Source organism: Hemitrygon akajei, chromosome 23 (genome assembly GCF_048418815.1).
Source record: "Hemitrygon akajei chromosome 23, sHemAka1.3, whole genome shotgun sequence".
Lineage (NCBI taxonomy): Eukaryota > Metazoa > Chordata > Chondrichthyes > Myliobatiformes > Dasyatidae > Hemitrygon > Hemitrygon akajei.
Window position 1 is genome coordinate 14,954,270 of NC_133146.1, and position 15,743 is coordinate 14,970,012.

The following is a 15,743-nucleotide window of genomic DNA, read 5'->3' on the forward strand; positions in this document are numbered from 1 at the left end:
GCACCTGTTCAGCTCACCACCTCAGGCTCCACAGCCCAGCGTCGGTCCGCCTATGACACTGTCTCTAGGCTAGGTCTCCGAGCAAACCCAGCTCCCAGTTACTAAGAACTCGTTTATTAATGTCATACATACTGAGATACCATGTTTGTTTGTGTGTCATCTGGACAGACCATTCATAGAACATACAACACAATAGAGGCCTTTTGGCCCACGATGTTATGCTGACCTTTTAACCTACTCTAAGATCGATCTACCCCTTCCCTCTTTCACAGCCCTCCATTTTTCCATCATCCATGTGCCTTTCTATGAGCCTCTTAAATGTCCCAAATGTATCCGCCTCTACCAACACCCTTGGCAGTGCGTACCACACACCCACCACTCTGTGTTTGAAAAAACCTACCTCTGACATTTTCCCCATGCCTTCATCCAGGCACTTTAAAATTTTGACCCCTGGTCTAAGCCATTTCCAGCTTGGGGTAGAGGCAGAATTGGAGGCGAGGCACTTTTTAATTAGAGCATCATATCACTCCCTCACTCTCTGCAAGCCTCCCCACAATCGAGCGCATCTTCAGAACAAGCTGTCTGAAGAAGGTGACATCCATCATGAATGGACCCTAACCACCCAGGACATGCCCCCTTCTCATTACTATCATCCGGGAGGTGGTACAATAGCCTGAAGACTCACAATGGTTTAGGAACAGCTCCTTCCCCTCCACCATCAGATTTCTGTATGGTCCAGGAAACCATGAATACCACCTCTTTTGCACTATTTTTAAAGAACTGTTTAACTGTAATTTATAGTAATATTTTATGTTGTGCACTGTACTTGCGCCACAGAATTACATATTCATGACATATGTCAATGATAATAAATCTCATTCTGAATCCGATTCAGGGCTGTAAAGGTAGTGACAACTGCCCTCCCTTCACTGTGTGATGTCCCCAAAAAGTTGGGCTAGGCGAACTTTCTCTCTCTCTCTGCCCATTCCCTCCCATAATTCTCCCACCCACATCCTTCAACCTCGGGGATAAACAACCCAAAGGACTGATAACTAAATTGGGGATAAGTTTACACAACTTTAGTAAACTCAGAAAATTTGTCTCCATGACAGGCTCAGGTCAGAAAAGTACTTTACATTATAAATCATTCTGTAGCTTGAGATCCTGTGCTTCTTGTTGGGAGCCAGCTGCTCCTGCCCTCTCACCAGCCATCACTTGAGGCTGAGAGAGGTACTCACCCCCTGGAAGGGTGGCTGCTTTGATCCACTCCAACCCCCACACCACTCCTGGATCGAGAGAGGCTCCAGCCTGAAACTCAGCCTGATTTCGTTCCTGAGAGCAGGTCTCACCATTAAACAACTGTCTCTCGCTTGTGGATTGGAGTGACTTTTTAAAACCTCCACTGGAAGAAAAAGGGGAGGGGGAGGGGGAGAGGGGGAGAGGGAGAGGGAGGAGAGAGAAAGTGAAAAAGATAGAGGAAGAGTGAGAGAGACAGAAAGAGAGAGAGAGAAAGTGAAAGAGGGAAAGAGAGAGAGAGAGAGAATGAGAGAGAGATGGGGAGAGATTATGCATGAAGCCAGAATGAGGGAGTGTGTGTATGCAAGGGGGAGAGAAAGAGAGAAAAATGTGTGTAGGAGGAGTGAGGGAGAGAGGAAGTGTGTGTAAGGGTGAGGGTGAGGGAGACGGGCAGTCAGTGTGTGAGAGAGTATCAGGAGGAAGGAGAACGTAAGGGAGAAAGAGTGCATGAGGGAGAGAGGCAATGTGTCAACAGGCAAGTAGGCAGTGTATGTATGAGGGAAGTGGAGAGGTAAAGTCTGTAAATGATAGGGGAGAGGGTACAGGGAGAGACCACCTCTCATTCTTTTTCCCTGTTTTTTTATTCTCTCCCTTGTTCTCTCTGACTGCTCCCTCTCCAGCATTGGTCAATTCCCCCATCCTCTCTGTTCTTTTTCTCTTTACCTCATCCTTGTCTCAGTCCCACTGTCCATCTCCCATCCTATCTCTCCCTTGCTTGCTGTCTTGTTCTCTCTGTTTCTTACTCTCTGACCCTCTCACTCTCCATCTCTCCTCTCTCTCTCCCCCCCACCCATTCCTTCCAATAACGCCACCCCTCCCCCATCGGACATCCCTCAACCTCAGGGATAAACAACCCACAGGACTGATAACCAACAGTACTCTCTCTTTTAATTTTTATGCTTCAGGGTGAAGAAAGAGTGAGGAAGACTTCAAGGGATCTACGTCAAGAAATAATTAGTCTGGGTGGAATCCAAAATCTAATAGAACTTCGAAAGAAGAGAAAAGAGAAGAAAAAAATCCCGCCTCCCGAACCAGAGAAGGAGGAAGAGGAAATTGTAAGTGTGTAGTTTAAGAAATATTCACAATGCCCAATTAAGGCCAGAGGAGAAAGGAATAGATGGAGAATTCAGTCTAGATCAGGATGCTGAACACTGTCTGTAATATCAAGGTCAGATATTAGAACTCAGCATATTCCCTGATGAAGACCCTCAATCTGAAATATCAACTGTTTATTCCCCTCCACAGATGCTGCCTGACCTGCTGAGTTCCTCTAGCATTTTGTGTGTGTTGCTCTCGACTTCCAATATTTGCAGAATCTCTTGTGCTTATGATATGCCATTCCTCGTTCTTCCAAACCAATCCTACTTTATTTAAAGACAACATCGAATCTCAAGGAATTATAGACAAGGGTGGGTTTAAATCAAAGCAATCTGCTCCTGAGCCCCATATTTAGTACAGAGAGCTGGGAGTTATTGACATTTCCAAGGCAGTGTGGAGGAACAGCGGGATATTGGAATCCACGTCCAGAGAATCGTCAAAGTTGCTGTGCAACTTGATAGGGTGGTTAAGAAGTCGTATGGTGTTTTAGCCTCCATTGGTTGAGGGACTGAGTACAAGAGCTACAAGGTTACAAAGTTCTGGTTAAACAACACAGACAAACAGACAGGCATACTTTATTGATTCCGAGGGAAACTGGGTTTCATTACAGCCGCACCAACCAAGAATAGTGAAGAAATATAGCAATATAAAACCATAAATAATTAAATAATAATAAGTAAATTATTCCAAGTGGAAATAAGGCCAGGACCAGCCTATTGGCTCAGGGTGTCTGACACTCCGAGGGAGGAGTTGTAAAGTTTGATGGCCACAGGTAGGAATGACTTCCTATGATGCTCAGTGTTGCATCTCGGTGAAATGAGTCTCTGGCTGAATGTACTCCTGTGCCTAACCAGTACATTATGGAGTTGATGGGAGTCATTGTCCAAGATGGCATGCAACTTGGACAGCATCCTCTTTTCAGACACCACCGTCAGAGAGTCCAGTTCCACCCCCACAGCATCACTGGCCTTACAAATGAGTTTGTTGATTCTGTTGGTGTCTGCTACCCTCAGCCTGCTGCCCCAGCACACAACAGCAAACATGATAGCACTGGCCACCACAGCCTCATAGAACATCCTCAGCATCGTCCAGCAGATGTTAAAGGACCACACTTGGAGAATTGTGTTCATTTCTGGTTGTCTCATCACAGAAAGAAAGGATAAAGGGGCAGCAGGTACGAAGTACCCCTGTTGCCACGTCCCTCAACAATAACTGTACTGTTTTGGATTCTGTGGAGGGGGCAACCTACTGGGCGGAACTGCAGCAACCAGATCTCTGGCACTGAGTCTCACTCTGTGGCTCAGAAGGGAAGGGGAAAGAAGAGGAGAGCAGTAATAATAGAGGATTCTACAGTTAGAAGAGTAGACATGAGATTCTGTGGATGTAATAGAGACACCAGGATGGTATGTTGCCTCCCAGGTACCAGGGTCAGGGATATCTCGGATCAGGACCACAGCAGTCTAAAGGGCAAGGGTGAACAGCCGGAAGTCTCGATATATATTGGCACCAATGACATAGGTAGGAAAAGCGAGGAGGTCCTGAAGGGAGATCTTAGAGCTAGGTAAAAAGCTGAAAAGTAGAACCTCCAGGGTAGTAATCTCTGGATTGCTGCTTGTGAGGGGAAGAATAAGATGATTTAGCAGATGAATGCATGGGTGAGGAACTGGTGCAGGGGGCAGGGGTTCAGATTTATGGATCATTGGGATCTCCTCTGGGGAAGGTATGACCTGTACAAAAAGGACGGGTTGCACCTGAACCCAAGGGGGACCAATATCCTTGCTGGAGCTTCTGGGGAGGGTTTAAATTGATTTGGTAGAGGGCTGGGAACTGGAGAGATAGAGCTGAGGATAAGGATGTTGGTCTAAAGCAGAGGCAGTGTGTAGTGAGACTGTCGGGAAGGACAGGCAAATGATAGGGTAAATCTGCAATCATTGAGGGGGGGAACAACATCAAAAAGGGTGATGGATACTGGACTGAAGTGTTATATTTGAATGCAGTATCTGAAATAAGGTATATGATCTTGTCGCACAGGTAGTGATTGGCAGATATGACATTGTCTGCAGCAGTCTCCACCGCCACCAGAACTCTGAATTCTAGGTTATACAGAGTTCATATTTATACAGCAAGACAAACAACTTAACATAACTTTGTTTGGCATCCCACAGTCAGTACATGATCAATCGCTTGAAAGACGTGTCAATTATTCTCTCAGCGCGAGTCTAACAGTCCTCTTTGTTCCCTGTTATCAGGGCTCATAATTTACCCCCAGATGCATCCTCCCTCCTGGTTCCAGGGACCTAGTATCTTATTTATTGGAGTTCCTGGTACTGCGCTTATCATCCAAGGTTATTCTCGACACTCATCAGCAGTCTTAAGCCCAACTGCTCCAGAATGCTCAAGTATCCCATCATACATTAAGTTTAACCATTTCTACCACTGTAGAATGTCAACAAAGTGGCATTTTAGAGCAGTTTGTGGTTGAACCCACTGGAGGACCAGCTATTCTCAATTGGGCATTGCATAATGATCCAAATTTGATTAGGAAGCTTAAGGTAAAGGAATGTTTAGTAGGCAGTTATCATAATATGATAGAATTCACCCTACAATTTGAGAGAGAGAGCTAAAGTCACGTGTATCAGTGTTACAGTGGAGTAAAGGGAATTACAGAGGCATGAGATAGGAGCTGGCCAAGGTTCATTAAAGGAGGACACTGGCGGAGATGATGGCAGAGCAGCAATGGCTGGAGTTTCTGGGAGCAATTCAGAAGACACAGAATAGATACATCTGATAAAAGAAGTATTCTAAAGGCAGGGTGACACAACCATGGACGACAAGGGAGTCAAAGCCAACATAAAAGCAAAAGAAAAGCCATACATTGTCTCAACAACTAATTGGAGGTTAGAGGATTGAGAAACTTTCAAAAACCAATAAAAGGCAACTAAAAAGTCTTGGGAGGGGGAAGATGAAAAATGAAGGCATGCTAGCCAACAGTATCAAAGAAGATACCAAATTTTTTTCAGATGAATAAAGAGTAAAAGAGAGGCGAGGATATTGACTGGCTGGAAAATGATGCTGGAGAAGAAGTGGAGACCAGGAAATGGTGGATGAACTGAATAAGTACTTTGCATCTGTGGAAGACACTAGCAGTATGCCAGAGGTTTGAGAGTGTCAGGAGCAGAAGTGAGTACAGTTGCTGTTACTAAGGAGAAGATACTTGGGAAACTGAAAGGTCTGAAGATAGGCGAGTCACCTGGACCAGATGGACTACACACCAGGGTTCTGAAAGATGTAGCTGAAGAGATAGTGGAAGCATTCGTAATGATCTTTCAGGAATTAATGGATTCTGGAATGATTCCAGAGGAATGGAAAACTGCAAATGCCATTCCACTCTTCAAGAAGGGATGGAGGCAGAATTAAGGAAATCATAGGCCAGTTAGTCTGAACTCAGTGATTGGAAAGATGTTGAAGTTGATTGTTAGGGATGGAGTTTCAGGGTGCTTCGAAGCACATGATAAAATAGGCCAAAATCTCCATGGCTTCCTTAAGGCAAATCTTTTGGAATTCTTAGTGAAAATAATAAACAAGATAGACCAAGGATGATTGGTTAATGTTATGTACTTGGATTTTCAAAAGTCCGTTGACAGGGTGTCTCACATGAGGCTGCTTAACGAGATAAGAACCATGGTAAGACAGGAAAGATACTAGCATGGATACAGCATTGGCTGATTGGCAGGAGGCAAAGAGTGGGAATAAAGGGAATCTTTTCTGATTGCTTGCCGGTGACTTAGTGGCGTTCTGCAGGACTTGGCGTTGGGACCACTTCTTTCTATGTTGTATGTCAATGATTTGACTGACAAAATTGCTAGCTTTGTGGCCAAGTTTGTGGACAGTATGAAGATAGGTGGAGCGGCAGGTAGGGCTGAGGGAACAGAAAAGCTGCAGAAGGACTTGGACATATTGGGAGAATGGCACAGAAGTGGCAGATGCAATACAGCATTGGGGACCATATGCTCGTGCACTTTGGTAGAATTAGTACAAACATAGGTTATCTTATAAAGGAAGATAACATTCAAAAATCTGAGGCACAAAGGGACTTGGAAGTCCTTGTGCAGGATTCCCTAAAGATTAACTTGCAGACTGAGCTGGTGATGTGGAAGGCAAATGCGATGTTAACTTTTATTTCAAGAGGACTAGAATATAAAAGCAAGGATGTAATGCCCTGGGGAGGAATCAGTTCCCATTTCAGCTAAGAATGAAAGGCTTATCGTATGAGGAGCAATTGATGTCTCTGGGCTTTTACTCTGAAATTTAGAAGAATGAGGGAGGATCACATTGAAACCTAATGAATGGTGAAAAGCCTCGCTAGGGTGGATGTGGAGAGGATGGTGGAGGAGTCTAGAATCATAGGACACAGCCTCAGAATAGAGGGACATTGAATTAGAATGGCAATGAGGAGAAATTTCTTCAGCCAGAGGATGGTGAATATGTGGAATTCATTGCCACACCCAACAACATGGCCTTCACAGCCATCTGTAACAATGAATTTCACAAATTCCACATTCCTCCTCTATAGAAGTTGATGAGTCCAAATGTGAGGGGAAGCTAGTTGGGGAAGAGGAAGGTAGATTGTCCCTCTCACCTGGCTTTAACTATCACCTGCCAGCTTGTGCTTCTCCATCTCCCTTTTCATTTTGGCTTCTGCTCCTTCCTTCCCAGTGTTGATGAAGGGTCTCAGCCTGAAACTTTGGATGTCCATTCCCCTCCATAGATGCTGGAGGTTAATATTTGAGTAATATTTGATATTTGAACATTTAATATTTGAGTAATATTGCAAATGTATTCTTTGATTAAGCATTCTTTATTGGTTACATAATTCATTACGGGTTACGTGTAAAAGTACGCAAATGGCACACGGCATAATGCCACCACATCATATGTGTGCCCCTAACTAAACAGAAACGAAGCACACACAAGTATCCCCGGGTGCCCATGTTTTTCATTTCTAGAGTTACAAAACATAACAGACGCTGCCCTACCTGCTGAGTTCCTCCAGCATTTTGTGCATGCTGTTCTGGATTTCCAGCATCTACAGAACCTCTTGTGTCTCCATCTGTACCCACAGACAGGCCCAGTGGAAGCGTCCGTGTTCTTGACGGCTGCGGTTCGGGGAAAGATCAAAGTCATCGAGAGGTATCTGGCCAACGGCGGAGATGCTGACGCCTGTGATGAGGTGAGTGGGCGGACCCTTCTCCCTCCTCACAGGCCCGTCCCGTTACCAGACCCAGTAAGATCACGCAGAGTGAGACGATGATATATTTCGTTCTCGCCCTGTGTATTATGGTGGGTGTCTCGTTAGTGGTGTGGAGCGGTGGAGCCTGACCCATGAACCACATCCAGAGTCACATAGGACTTCTGTCCCACTCTGCCGAGCACCCTGGTGCGCTGGTTAACTTACAAGGCTGCCCCTCCTCACAGTCAGTATAGTTTTCATCATCTCTACTGAACCTTCCCTGCCCTGAGGAGAAATCAGTTCCCACTTCTGCTAAACAGCAGCCATCGCTCCACAGCCAGAGCCATGACTGAGGGGGTGCCCAGCACCGGTGGCCCAGAGAAGTGGGGGGTGGGGGAGGATATGTACTGCTTCACTCCCAGACCAGAGAACGTAAAATAGCACATCCCCAGGAACAAGACCTTTGGCCCATCATGCCTGTACTGAACACATTGTCTCATTAAACCAATCCCTTCTGCCTGTAATGATCCATATCCCTCAATTCCCCATATATTCCCATGTCTGTCAAACAGACTCTTAAATACCTCTAACGAGTCTGCCTCCATCATCTCCCCTGGCAGCCCCTTCCAGGTATTCACCACTCTGTGTGTAATTAAAAAAACTGCCCCATACTAAACCTTCCCCCACTCGCATACAACACAAGTCCTCCAGTGGTTGACATTTGAATTTAGTAGCCATGGATTTCACTGCCACAGACGGACATGGAGGCCAAATTATTGAGTATATTTACAGTAAAGTGCAGGTTGATGGGTTCTTGATTAGTAATGGTGTCAAAGGTACAGGGAGCAGACAGGAGAATGAGGTTGAGAAAGAAAATAAATCAACTTTGAATGAAAGAGCAGAGGCAATGGGCCAAATGGCCTACTTCAGTTCTGATGTCTAAAGGTCTTATGGATGTTTCTACATGGGATCAAGATTCTGTCTTTCTCTCCTATCTACAGCTCTCAGACAGTCATAAAACTCTATCTACAGTCTCAGTCATAAACCTCCATCTACAGTTCTCAGTCATAAACCTCAATCTACAGTTCTCAGTCATAAACCTCAATCTACAGTTCTGTCATAAACCTCAATCTACAGTTCTGACATAAACCTCAATCTACAGTTCTCAGTCATAAACCTCCATCTACAGTTCTCAGACATAAACCTCAATCTACAGTTCTCAGTCATAAACCTCCATCTACAGTTCTCAGTCATAAACCTCAATCTACAGTTCTCAGTCATAAACCTCCATCTACAGTTCTCAGTCATAAACCTCCATCTACAGTTCTGTCATAAACCTCAATCTACAGTTCTCAGTCATAAACCTCAATCTACAGTTCTCAGTCATAAACCTCAATCTACAGGTCTCAGTCATAAACCTCAATCTACAGGTCTCAGATGGTCATGACATTCCAGAGAAAACAATTCAAGTTTGTCCAACCTCTCCTCACAGTTCATGCACTCTAATCCAGGCAACCCGCTGATAAACTCTGCTGATCAGGAGAAGCTCCATCCCAACACAGCCTGAATATCCCCTCCCTCAGGAGCAGGTGCCTTCAACAACCCTCAGCTGGCCAAGAGTGGTCTACCTCCCAGAAAAAAAGAGGGAGAAGGAGAGGGAGAGAGGGAGAGAGGGAGAGAGGGAGAGAGGGAGAGAGGGAGAGAGGGGGAGAGAGAGAGAGAGAGAGAGAGAGAGAGAGAGAGAGAAAGAGAGTGTAAGTGTATGTGTGTGAGTGAGGGTGTGTGAGAGAGGGTGGGTGTGTGACTGTGTGCGTATGTGTGACTGTGTATGTTTGTGAGTGTGTGTGTGAGTGAGGGTGTGAGTGAGGGTGTGTGTGTGTGTTTGTGAGTGTGTTTATGTGTGTGTGTGTGTGTAGGACAAGGTAGAGGGAGAGAGTGTGAGAGAGGAAGATAGTGAGTGAACAGGAGGGAGAGAGTTTTTGATCATTGATTTTAAACGTGAGTTCAACATCTACCATAATTCGAATTATTGAATAAACCTGGATGTAAAGCCAAAGACGAACTCTGTAGTCAATAAACAACTGGACGTTTCGAAACCTCTCCCTGACTGATCGTTCTGAGGTCCTTACCCAGTCTCGTCTACAGGAGACTGCAGACCCTCCTGTGAGGAGAGGCAATCAGTCTGGCATTGCCAGTGACCTCCACATCCCAGGGGAGGGGAAATAAAAAGCCATGTACCCGCACAAACAATATTATTGAGTCACGTGTCAGGGTGGGGACAGTCTTCTGTCAGTGTTGGTTCAGGACCTGCGATTACTTGTTAGGCAGTATTTCCTGTTCCACACATTGATGTGTTGTAGACAAGTTGCTCCAATGCTGTGTGGCACATCCAACTATCCGTGCTGTCTCACTGTGACATTTTCCCCTCAGTTCAAGCGGACGGCTCTGCACAGAGCCTCACTGGAAGGTCACACTGATATAGTCACCAAACTTCTGGAAGGGGGGGCAACGGTCGACTTCAGCGACAGGGTGAGTATCCTTCTCATGACTCCCACTACACTGTCCCATCACACACTCCCAGGACAGGGACAGCACGGGTTAGATACAGAGTGAAGATCCCTCTACACTGTCCCATCACACACTCCCAGGACAGGGACAGCACGGGTTAGATACAGAGTGAACCTCCCTCTACACTGTCCCATCACACACTCCCAGGACAGGGACAGCACGGGTTAGATACAGAGTGAAGCTCCCTCTACATTGTCCCATCACACACTCCCAGGACAGGGACAGCACGGGTTAGATACAGAGTGAAGCTCCCTCCACACTGTCCCATCACACACTCCCAGGACAGGGACAGCACGGGTTAGATACAGAGTGAAGCTCCCTCTACACTGTCCCATCACACACTCCCAGGACAGGGACAGCACGGGTTAGATACAGAGTGAATCTCCCTCTACACTGTCCCATCACACACTCCCAGGACAGGGACAGCACGGGTTAGATACAGAGTGAAGCTCCCTCTACACTGTCCCATCACACACTCCCAGGACAGGGACAGCACGGGTTAGATACAGAGTGAAGCTCCCTCTACACTGTCCCATCACACACTCCCAGGACAGGGACAGTACGGGTTAGATACAGAGTGAAGCTCCCTCTACACTGTCCCATCACACACTCCCAGGACAGGGACAGTACGGGTTAGATACAGAGTGAAGCTCCCTCTACACTGTCCCATCACACACACACTCCCAGGACAGGGACAGCACGGGTTAGATACAGAGTGAAGCTCCCTCTACGTGTCCCATCACACACTCCCAGGACAGGGACAGCACGGGTTAGATACAGAGTGAAGCTCCCTCTACACTGTCCCATCACACACTCCCAGGACAGGGACAGCACGGGTTAGATATAGAGTGAAGCTCCCTCTACACTGTCCCATCACACACTCCCAGGACAGGGACAGCACGGGTTAGATACAGAGTGAAGCTCCCTCTACACTGTCCCATCACACACTCCCAGGACAGGGACAGCACGGGTTAGATACAGAGTGAAGCTCCCTCTACACTGTCCCATCACACACTCCCAGGGCAGGGACAGCACGGGTTAGATACAGAGTGAATTTCCCTCTACACTGTCCCATCACACACTCCCAGGACAGGGACAGCACGGGTTAGATACAGAGTGAAGCTCCCTCTACACTGTCCCATCACACACTCCCAGGACAGGGACAGCACGGGTTAGATACAGAGTGAAGCTCCCTCTACACTGTCCCATCACACACTCCCAGGACAGGGACAGCACGGGTTAGATACAGAGTGAAGCTCCCTCTACACTGTCCCATCACACACTCCCAGGACAGGGACAGCACGGGTTAGATACAGAGTGAAGCTCCCTCTACACTGTCCCATCACACTCTCCCAGGACAGGGACAGCACGGGTTAGATACAGAGTGAAGCTCCCTCTACACTGTCCCATCACACACTCCCAGGGCAGGGACAGCACGGGTTAGATACAGAATGAAACTCCCTTTGTCCTGAGGAGGATTTTGTTCCCTCTCCAGCGCCCAACAATTTCTTTAGTAGGTAATCTTATTGGTGGACAGTAGATCAACAATACCACAAATCCTGTTGTGGGCAGCCTCCTGTCTATTGTCTGCTGTTAATGGTTCAGAAGTAATCCAGTCCCCACCCCTCTCATCTTCACACACACACACACACACACACACACACACACACACACACACACACACACACACACACACACACACACACACACACACACACACACACACACACACACAATAAAAACCGAAAATGCTCGAAATATTCAGCAGGTCAGGCAGCATCTGTGGTGACAGAAACGGAGTTATCTTTTCAGCTCTGTGACCATGAGTTCTAACAAGGGGTCTCTGCACAGAAACAATAACTCTGTAGCTCTCTCCTCAGCAGCTGCCTGTCCTGCTGAGTGTTTCCAAGCGGTTTCTGTTTTTATTTCAGATTTCCAGCAATGCTGAAAGAACCATTTCCCACCCAGGGGCTAGCCCACCAAGCGGTGCCAGAACAGTCTCGTGATCTCCCACCTCTCCTTGCAGCTCGACTGCACGGCCGTTCACTGGGCCTGTCGAGGAGGGAGGCTGGAGGTGCTGAAGATTCTGCGGGAGAAAGGGGCCTCAGTGAATGTCCATGACAAGGTGAGTCTGCATGTTTTTGACAGCCCTGGGCAAGTGAAGGACTTCAGGTTCAAGGTTGGGGTTATATCCAGGAGATAGTTCAACTGGATGGAAAGGCAGTGAGGGGAAGGGGCTGGGGCAGAAGCTGGCAGATGATGGATGGAAAGGCAGTGAGGGGAAGGGGCTGGGGCAGAAGCTGGCAGATGATGGATGGAAAGGCAGTGAGGGGAAGGGGCTGGGGCAGAAGCTGGCAGATGATGGATGGAAAGGCAGTGAGGGGAAGGGGCTGGGGCAGAAGCTGGCAGATGATGGATGGAAAGGCAGTGAGGGGAAGGGGCTGGGGCAGAAGCTGGCAGATGATGGATGGAAAGGCAGTGAGGGGAAGGGGCTGGGGCAGAAGCTGGCAGTGAGGGGAAGGGGCTGGGGCAGAAGCTGGCAGATGATGGATGGAAAGGCAGTGAGGGGAAGGGGCTGGGGCAGAAGCTGGCAGTGAGGGGAAGGGGCTGGGGCAGAAGCTGGCAGATGATGGATGGAAAGGAGATGGACAAATTCAGGAGAGGAGAGTGGGAACAGCCACAGAGGCTGGGAGGTGACAGGTGGAGCTGACAACAGGCTGCACCACCAGGTTCAGGAAGAGTTATTACCCCCCAATCACCAGGCTCTTGAAACAGAGGGGATAACTTCCCTCAAATTTACTTACTCCATCACTAAACTGTTCCCACAACCTACGGTCTCTTTGTCTCATGTTCTCGATATTTATTGTTTTTTTTTCCCTTTTATATTTGCAATGATTGTTGTATTTTGCACAATAGTTGTTTATCTGTCTTATTGTGTCTGGCCTTTTGTTGATTTTGTTGTGTTTCTTGGATTTAAATGAGGTAAATGAATATCAGAGTTGTATATAGTGACATATATGTACTTTAATAATAATTTTCTTTGAATTTTGAATGTTGAACAAAACCCATCACATCTAGTTATAGTCTGAAGGAGAAAAGACAACATGCACTCACCCTGCCAATATCACTCGTAATTTTGTCATAGATCATACAACACAGAAACAGGCCATTCAGTCTATCCGGTCCATGCCAACCATTTGTTTGCGAATGGCCCGTATCCCTCTAAACCGTTTCAGTCCATGCAGCTATGTTCCAATGAGCTACATTTTTGGGATCTGGAATTCATAAGGGCAGAGAAGGAGATCGCAGCAATGTTTAGAAAAGAGAAACAATAGCAGTGGATATGGAGAAGGTGGAGGAGGGAGGGGGGAGAAATGGACCTAAAGTTAACACTGGCGCAATGGTCTGAATGGGCTCTGGCCACATAGTTGTAGTAAGGAAACCAAGTTCAAATTAATTTATTATTAAAGTATATATATTTTACCATGTACGACCCTGGGATTCATTTTCCTGCAGGCACTTATAGCAAAGAAAAGAAATAAAATCCAATTCATGTAAAACTATACTGACCAACCAACCAACAACCAACGTGCAAAAGGAGACAAACTGCAAATAAAAAAATAATTCTGAGAATATGAATCGTAAATGAGTCTGTAGGTCGTGGAAACAGTTCAGAGTAGAGGTGAGTGAAGTTTTCCACATTGGTTCAGGAGTCGGATGAGAGTTCCTGGAACTTGTTGTGTGGGACCTAAGCTCCCGTACCTCCTTGCTGAGGGTAGCAGTGAGAAGAGGGCATGGCCTGGATGGTGGGGGTCCTTGATGATGGATGCTGCTCTCTTGTGACAGCGTTCCTTGTAGATGCGCTTATTAGCGGTGAGAGCTTTGCTTGTTTTGGACTGGGCTGTTTCCACCTCTTTCTGTAGCCTTTTCAGTCCCTGGGCACCGGTGTTCCCATACCAGGGAATGATGAGGGTGAAATCTGTGCGACGTTTGACTGTGCTTTAATTGTGTCTATGATTTCTTCGGATTACAGCTTCTCAGCACCCCGCTGCACGTCGCCACGCGGACGGGCCACGTCGAGTGCGTGGAATATCTCATTGCCTGTGGCATCGACATCAACGCCAAGGACCGGGTAATATGAGCCTTCTCCTCATGGGCCGCCCCCTGCTTCAGAATCCACCCTCAGAGTCTCTGAGCAGGGACTTCAGAGGGCACCAGGTCATTATTTGACCCAAGATAATCTGCTGGTCTCCATGACAATCAGTGGGTGACCTCAGTTTGTAAAGTAACACAGTCCATCTATCCCAGGTCAGGGACTGGCTCTCTAACCTCCAATCACTGACCAGGTTCGTTTATTTATCACCTGTACATTGAAACATACAGTGAAATACATCATTTGTGTTAAAAACAAACATAATCTAAAGATGTGCTGGGCAGCCCATAAGTGTCATCACATATTCTGGTGCCAACAAAGCATGCCCACAATGTTCAATACAACAAAAGCAACAAACAACAACAGGAAAACAAGTCCCTTTACTTCATCCCACCCACTCACACAAACAGGCCTCCGTCGTCAGGGCAGACAGGCCTCCGTCGTCAGGGCAGACAGGCCTCCGTCGTCAGGGCAGACAGGCCTCCTTCGTCAGGGCAGACAGGCCTCTGTCGTCAGGACAGACGGCCTCCGGCTGGGTCTCAAATGTCAGGTCTCCGACTTCCCCAATGCACCCGAACCAACGGCTTCACCCATTGGGCCTCCTCCTTTTCCAGACTTGCGACTGACTGGAAAGGGGGGGGGGGGGGGGCAGAAGCCAGAATGAGAAGGTGGGGTCAGGGGGAGGAGTACAGGCTTGCAGGTAATAGGTGAGACCAGGTGAGGGGGAAGGGGGGGGTGAAGTGAGAAGCTGGGAGGTGATAGGTGGGAGAGAATGAAAAAGGAGTAATCTGACCGGAGAGGACAGTGGGATGAAATGGGAGAAAGGGGAAGAGGGGGGACCAGAGGGAGGTGATGGGCAGGTGAGGAGAAGAGAAGGGCTGAGATAGAACCAGAGAAGGGAATGGAAAAAGAGACAAATGGTAAAGGGGGAGAAATTACCAGAGTTAGAAAAATCGAGTTGGTGGCCTCTCAGATGACCCCACTTCTTCCCCCTACCCTTCCAGCCCAAAACATTAACTGCTTACTCCCTCCATTGCTGCTGTCTGACCTGCAGACCAATTGTATTGCCTAGTCCCTAGTATCTGGGTCTAGTCCCCACCAACACCACCCTTTGTGTACTTTCGATTTACTTATCATTTTCATAAAAGTGTTTTATTATATAGCGTATTAGCAAATAAAATATAATAATACATTATTATAAAATAATAAAAGTAATATAATATTTAAATTACTATTTATAATATGTAAAATATGATAAATATTATAAAGATAAAACATTTAAAAACATTATAATATATATTTACAATGTACCGTGCTACTTTGCTCCTTCACTAAGCGTGGTCAGTGAAGTCGGCCTCATCCTCCACCTCCCCATCTCACGTGGTGGTGAGATCCAGT

The 15,743-nt window shown here is 46.9% G+C and overlaps 2 protein-coding genes across 5 annotated transcripts in view; one reads left to right on the forward strand and one right to left on the reverse strand.

The window, feature by feature from the left end:
- Positions 1-15,743, reverse strand: part of LOC140715181 (uncharacterized) — an 81,459-nt gene that overhangs the window by 42,021 nt on the left and 23,695 nt on the right. The window contains exons 1-2 of one of the 4 annotated variants that reach the window (XM_073027010.1): positions 14,748-14,962; positions 7,431-7,550 (exon numbers count right to left, since the gene is read on the reverse strand). The exons of 1 other annotated variant lie outside the window; for it this stretch is intronic. The gene's annotated coding sequence lies outside the window, so the exon portion shown is untranslated. Of the gene's footprint in view, positions 1-7,430; positions 7,551-13,306; positions 13,390-14,747; positions 14,963-15,743 lie in introns of those variants that run through there. 2 more of the 4 variants (XM_073027013.1, XM_073027009.1) reach the window with 2 other exon arrangements.
- Positions 1-15,743, forward strand: part of LOC140715185 (ankyrin repeat domain-containing protein 2-like) — a 40,897-nt gene that overhangs the window by 10,683 nt on the left and 14,471 nt on the right. The window contains exons 3-7 of the mRNA XM_073027023.1: positions 2,202-2,351; positions 7,517-7,624; positions 10,055-10,153; positions 12,219-12,317; positions 14,226-14,324. Coding sequence (XP_072883124.1) covers positions 2,202-2,351; positions 7,517-7,624; positions 10,055-10,153; positions 12,219-12,317; positions 14,226-14,324 — 555 coding nt within the window. The remainder of the gene's footprint in view (positions 1-2,201; positions 2,352-7,516; positions 7,625-10,054; positions 10,154-12,218; positions 12,318-14,225; positions 14,325-15,743) is intronic.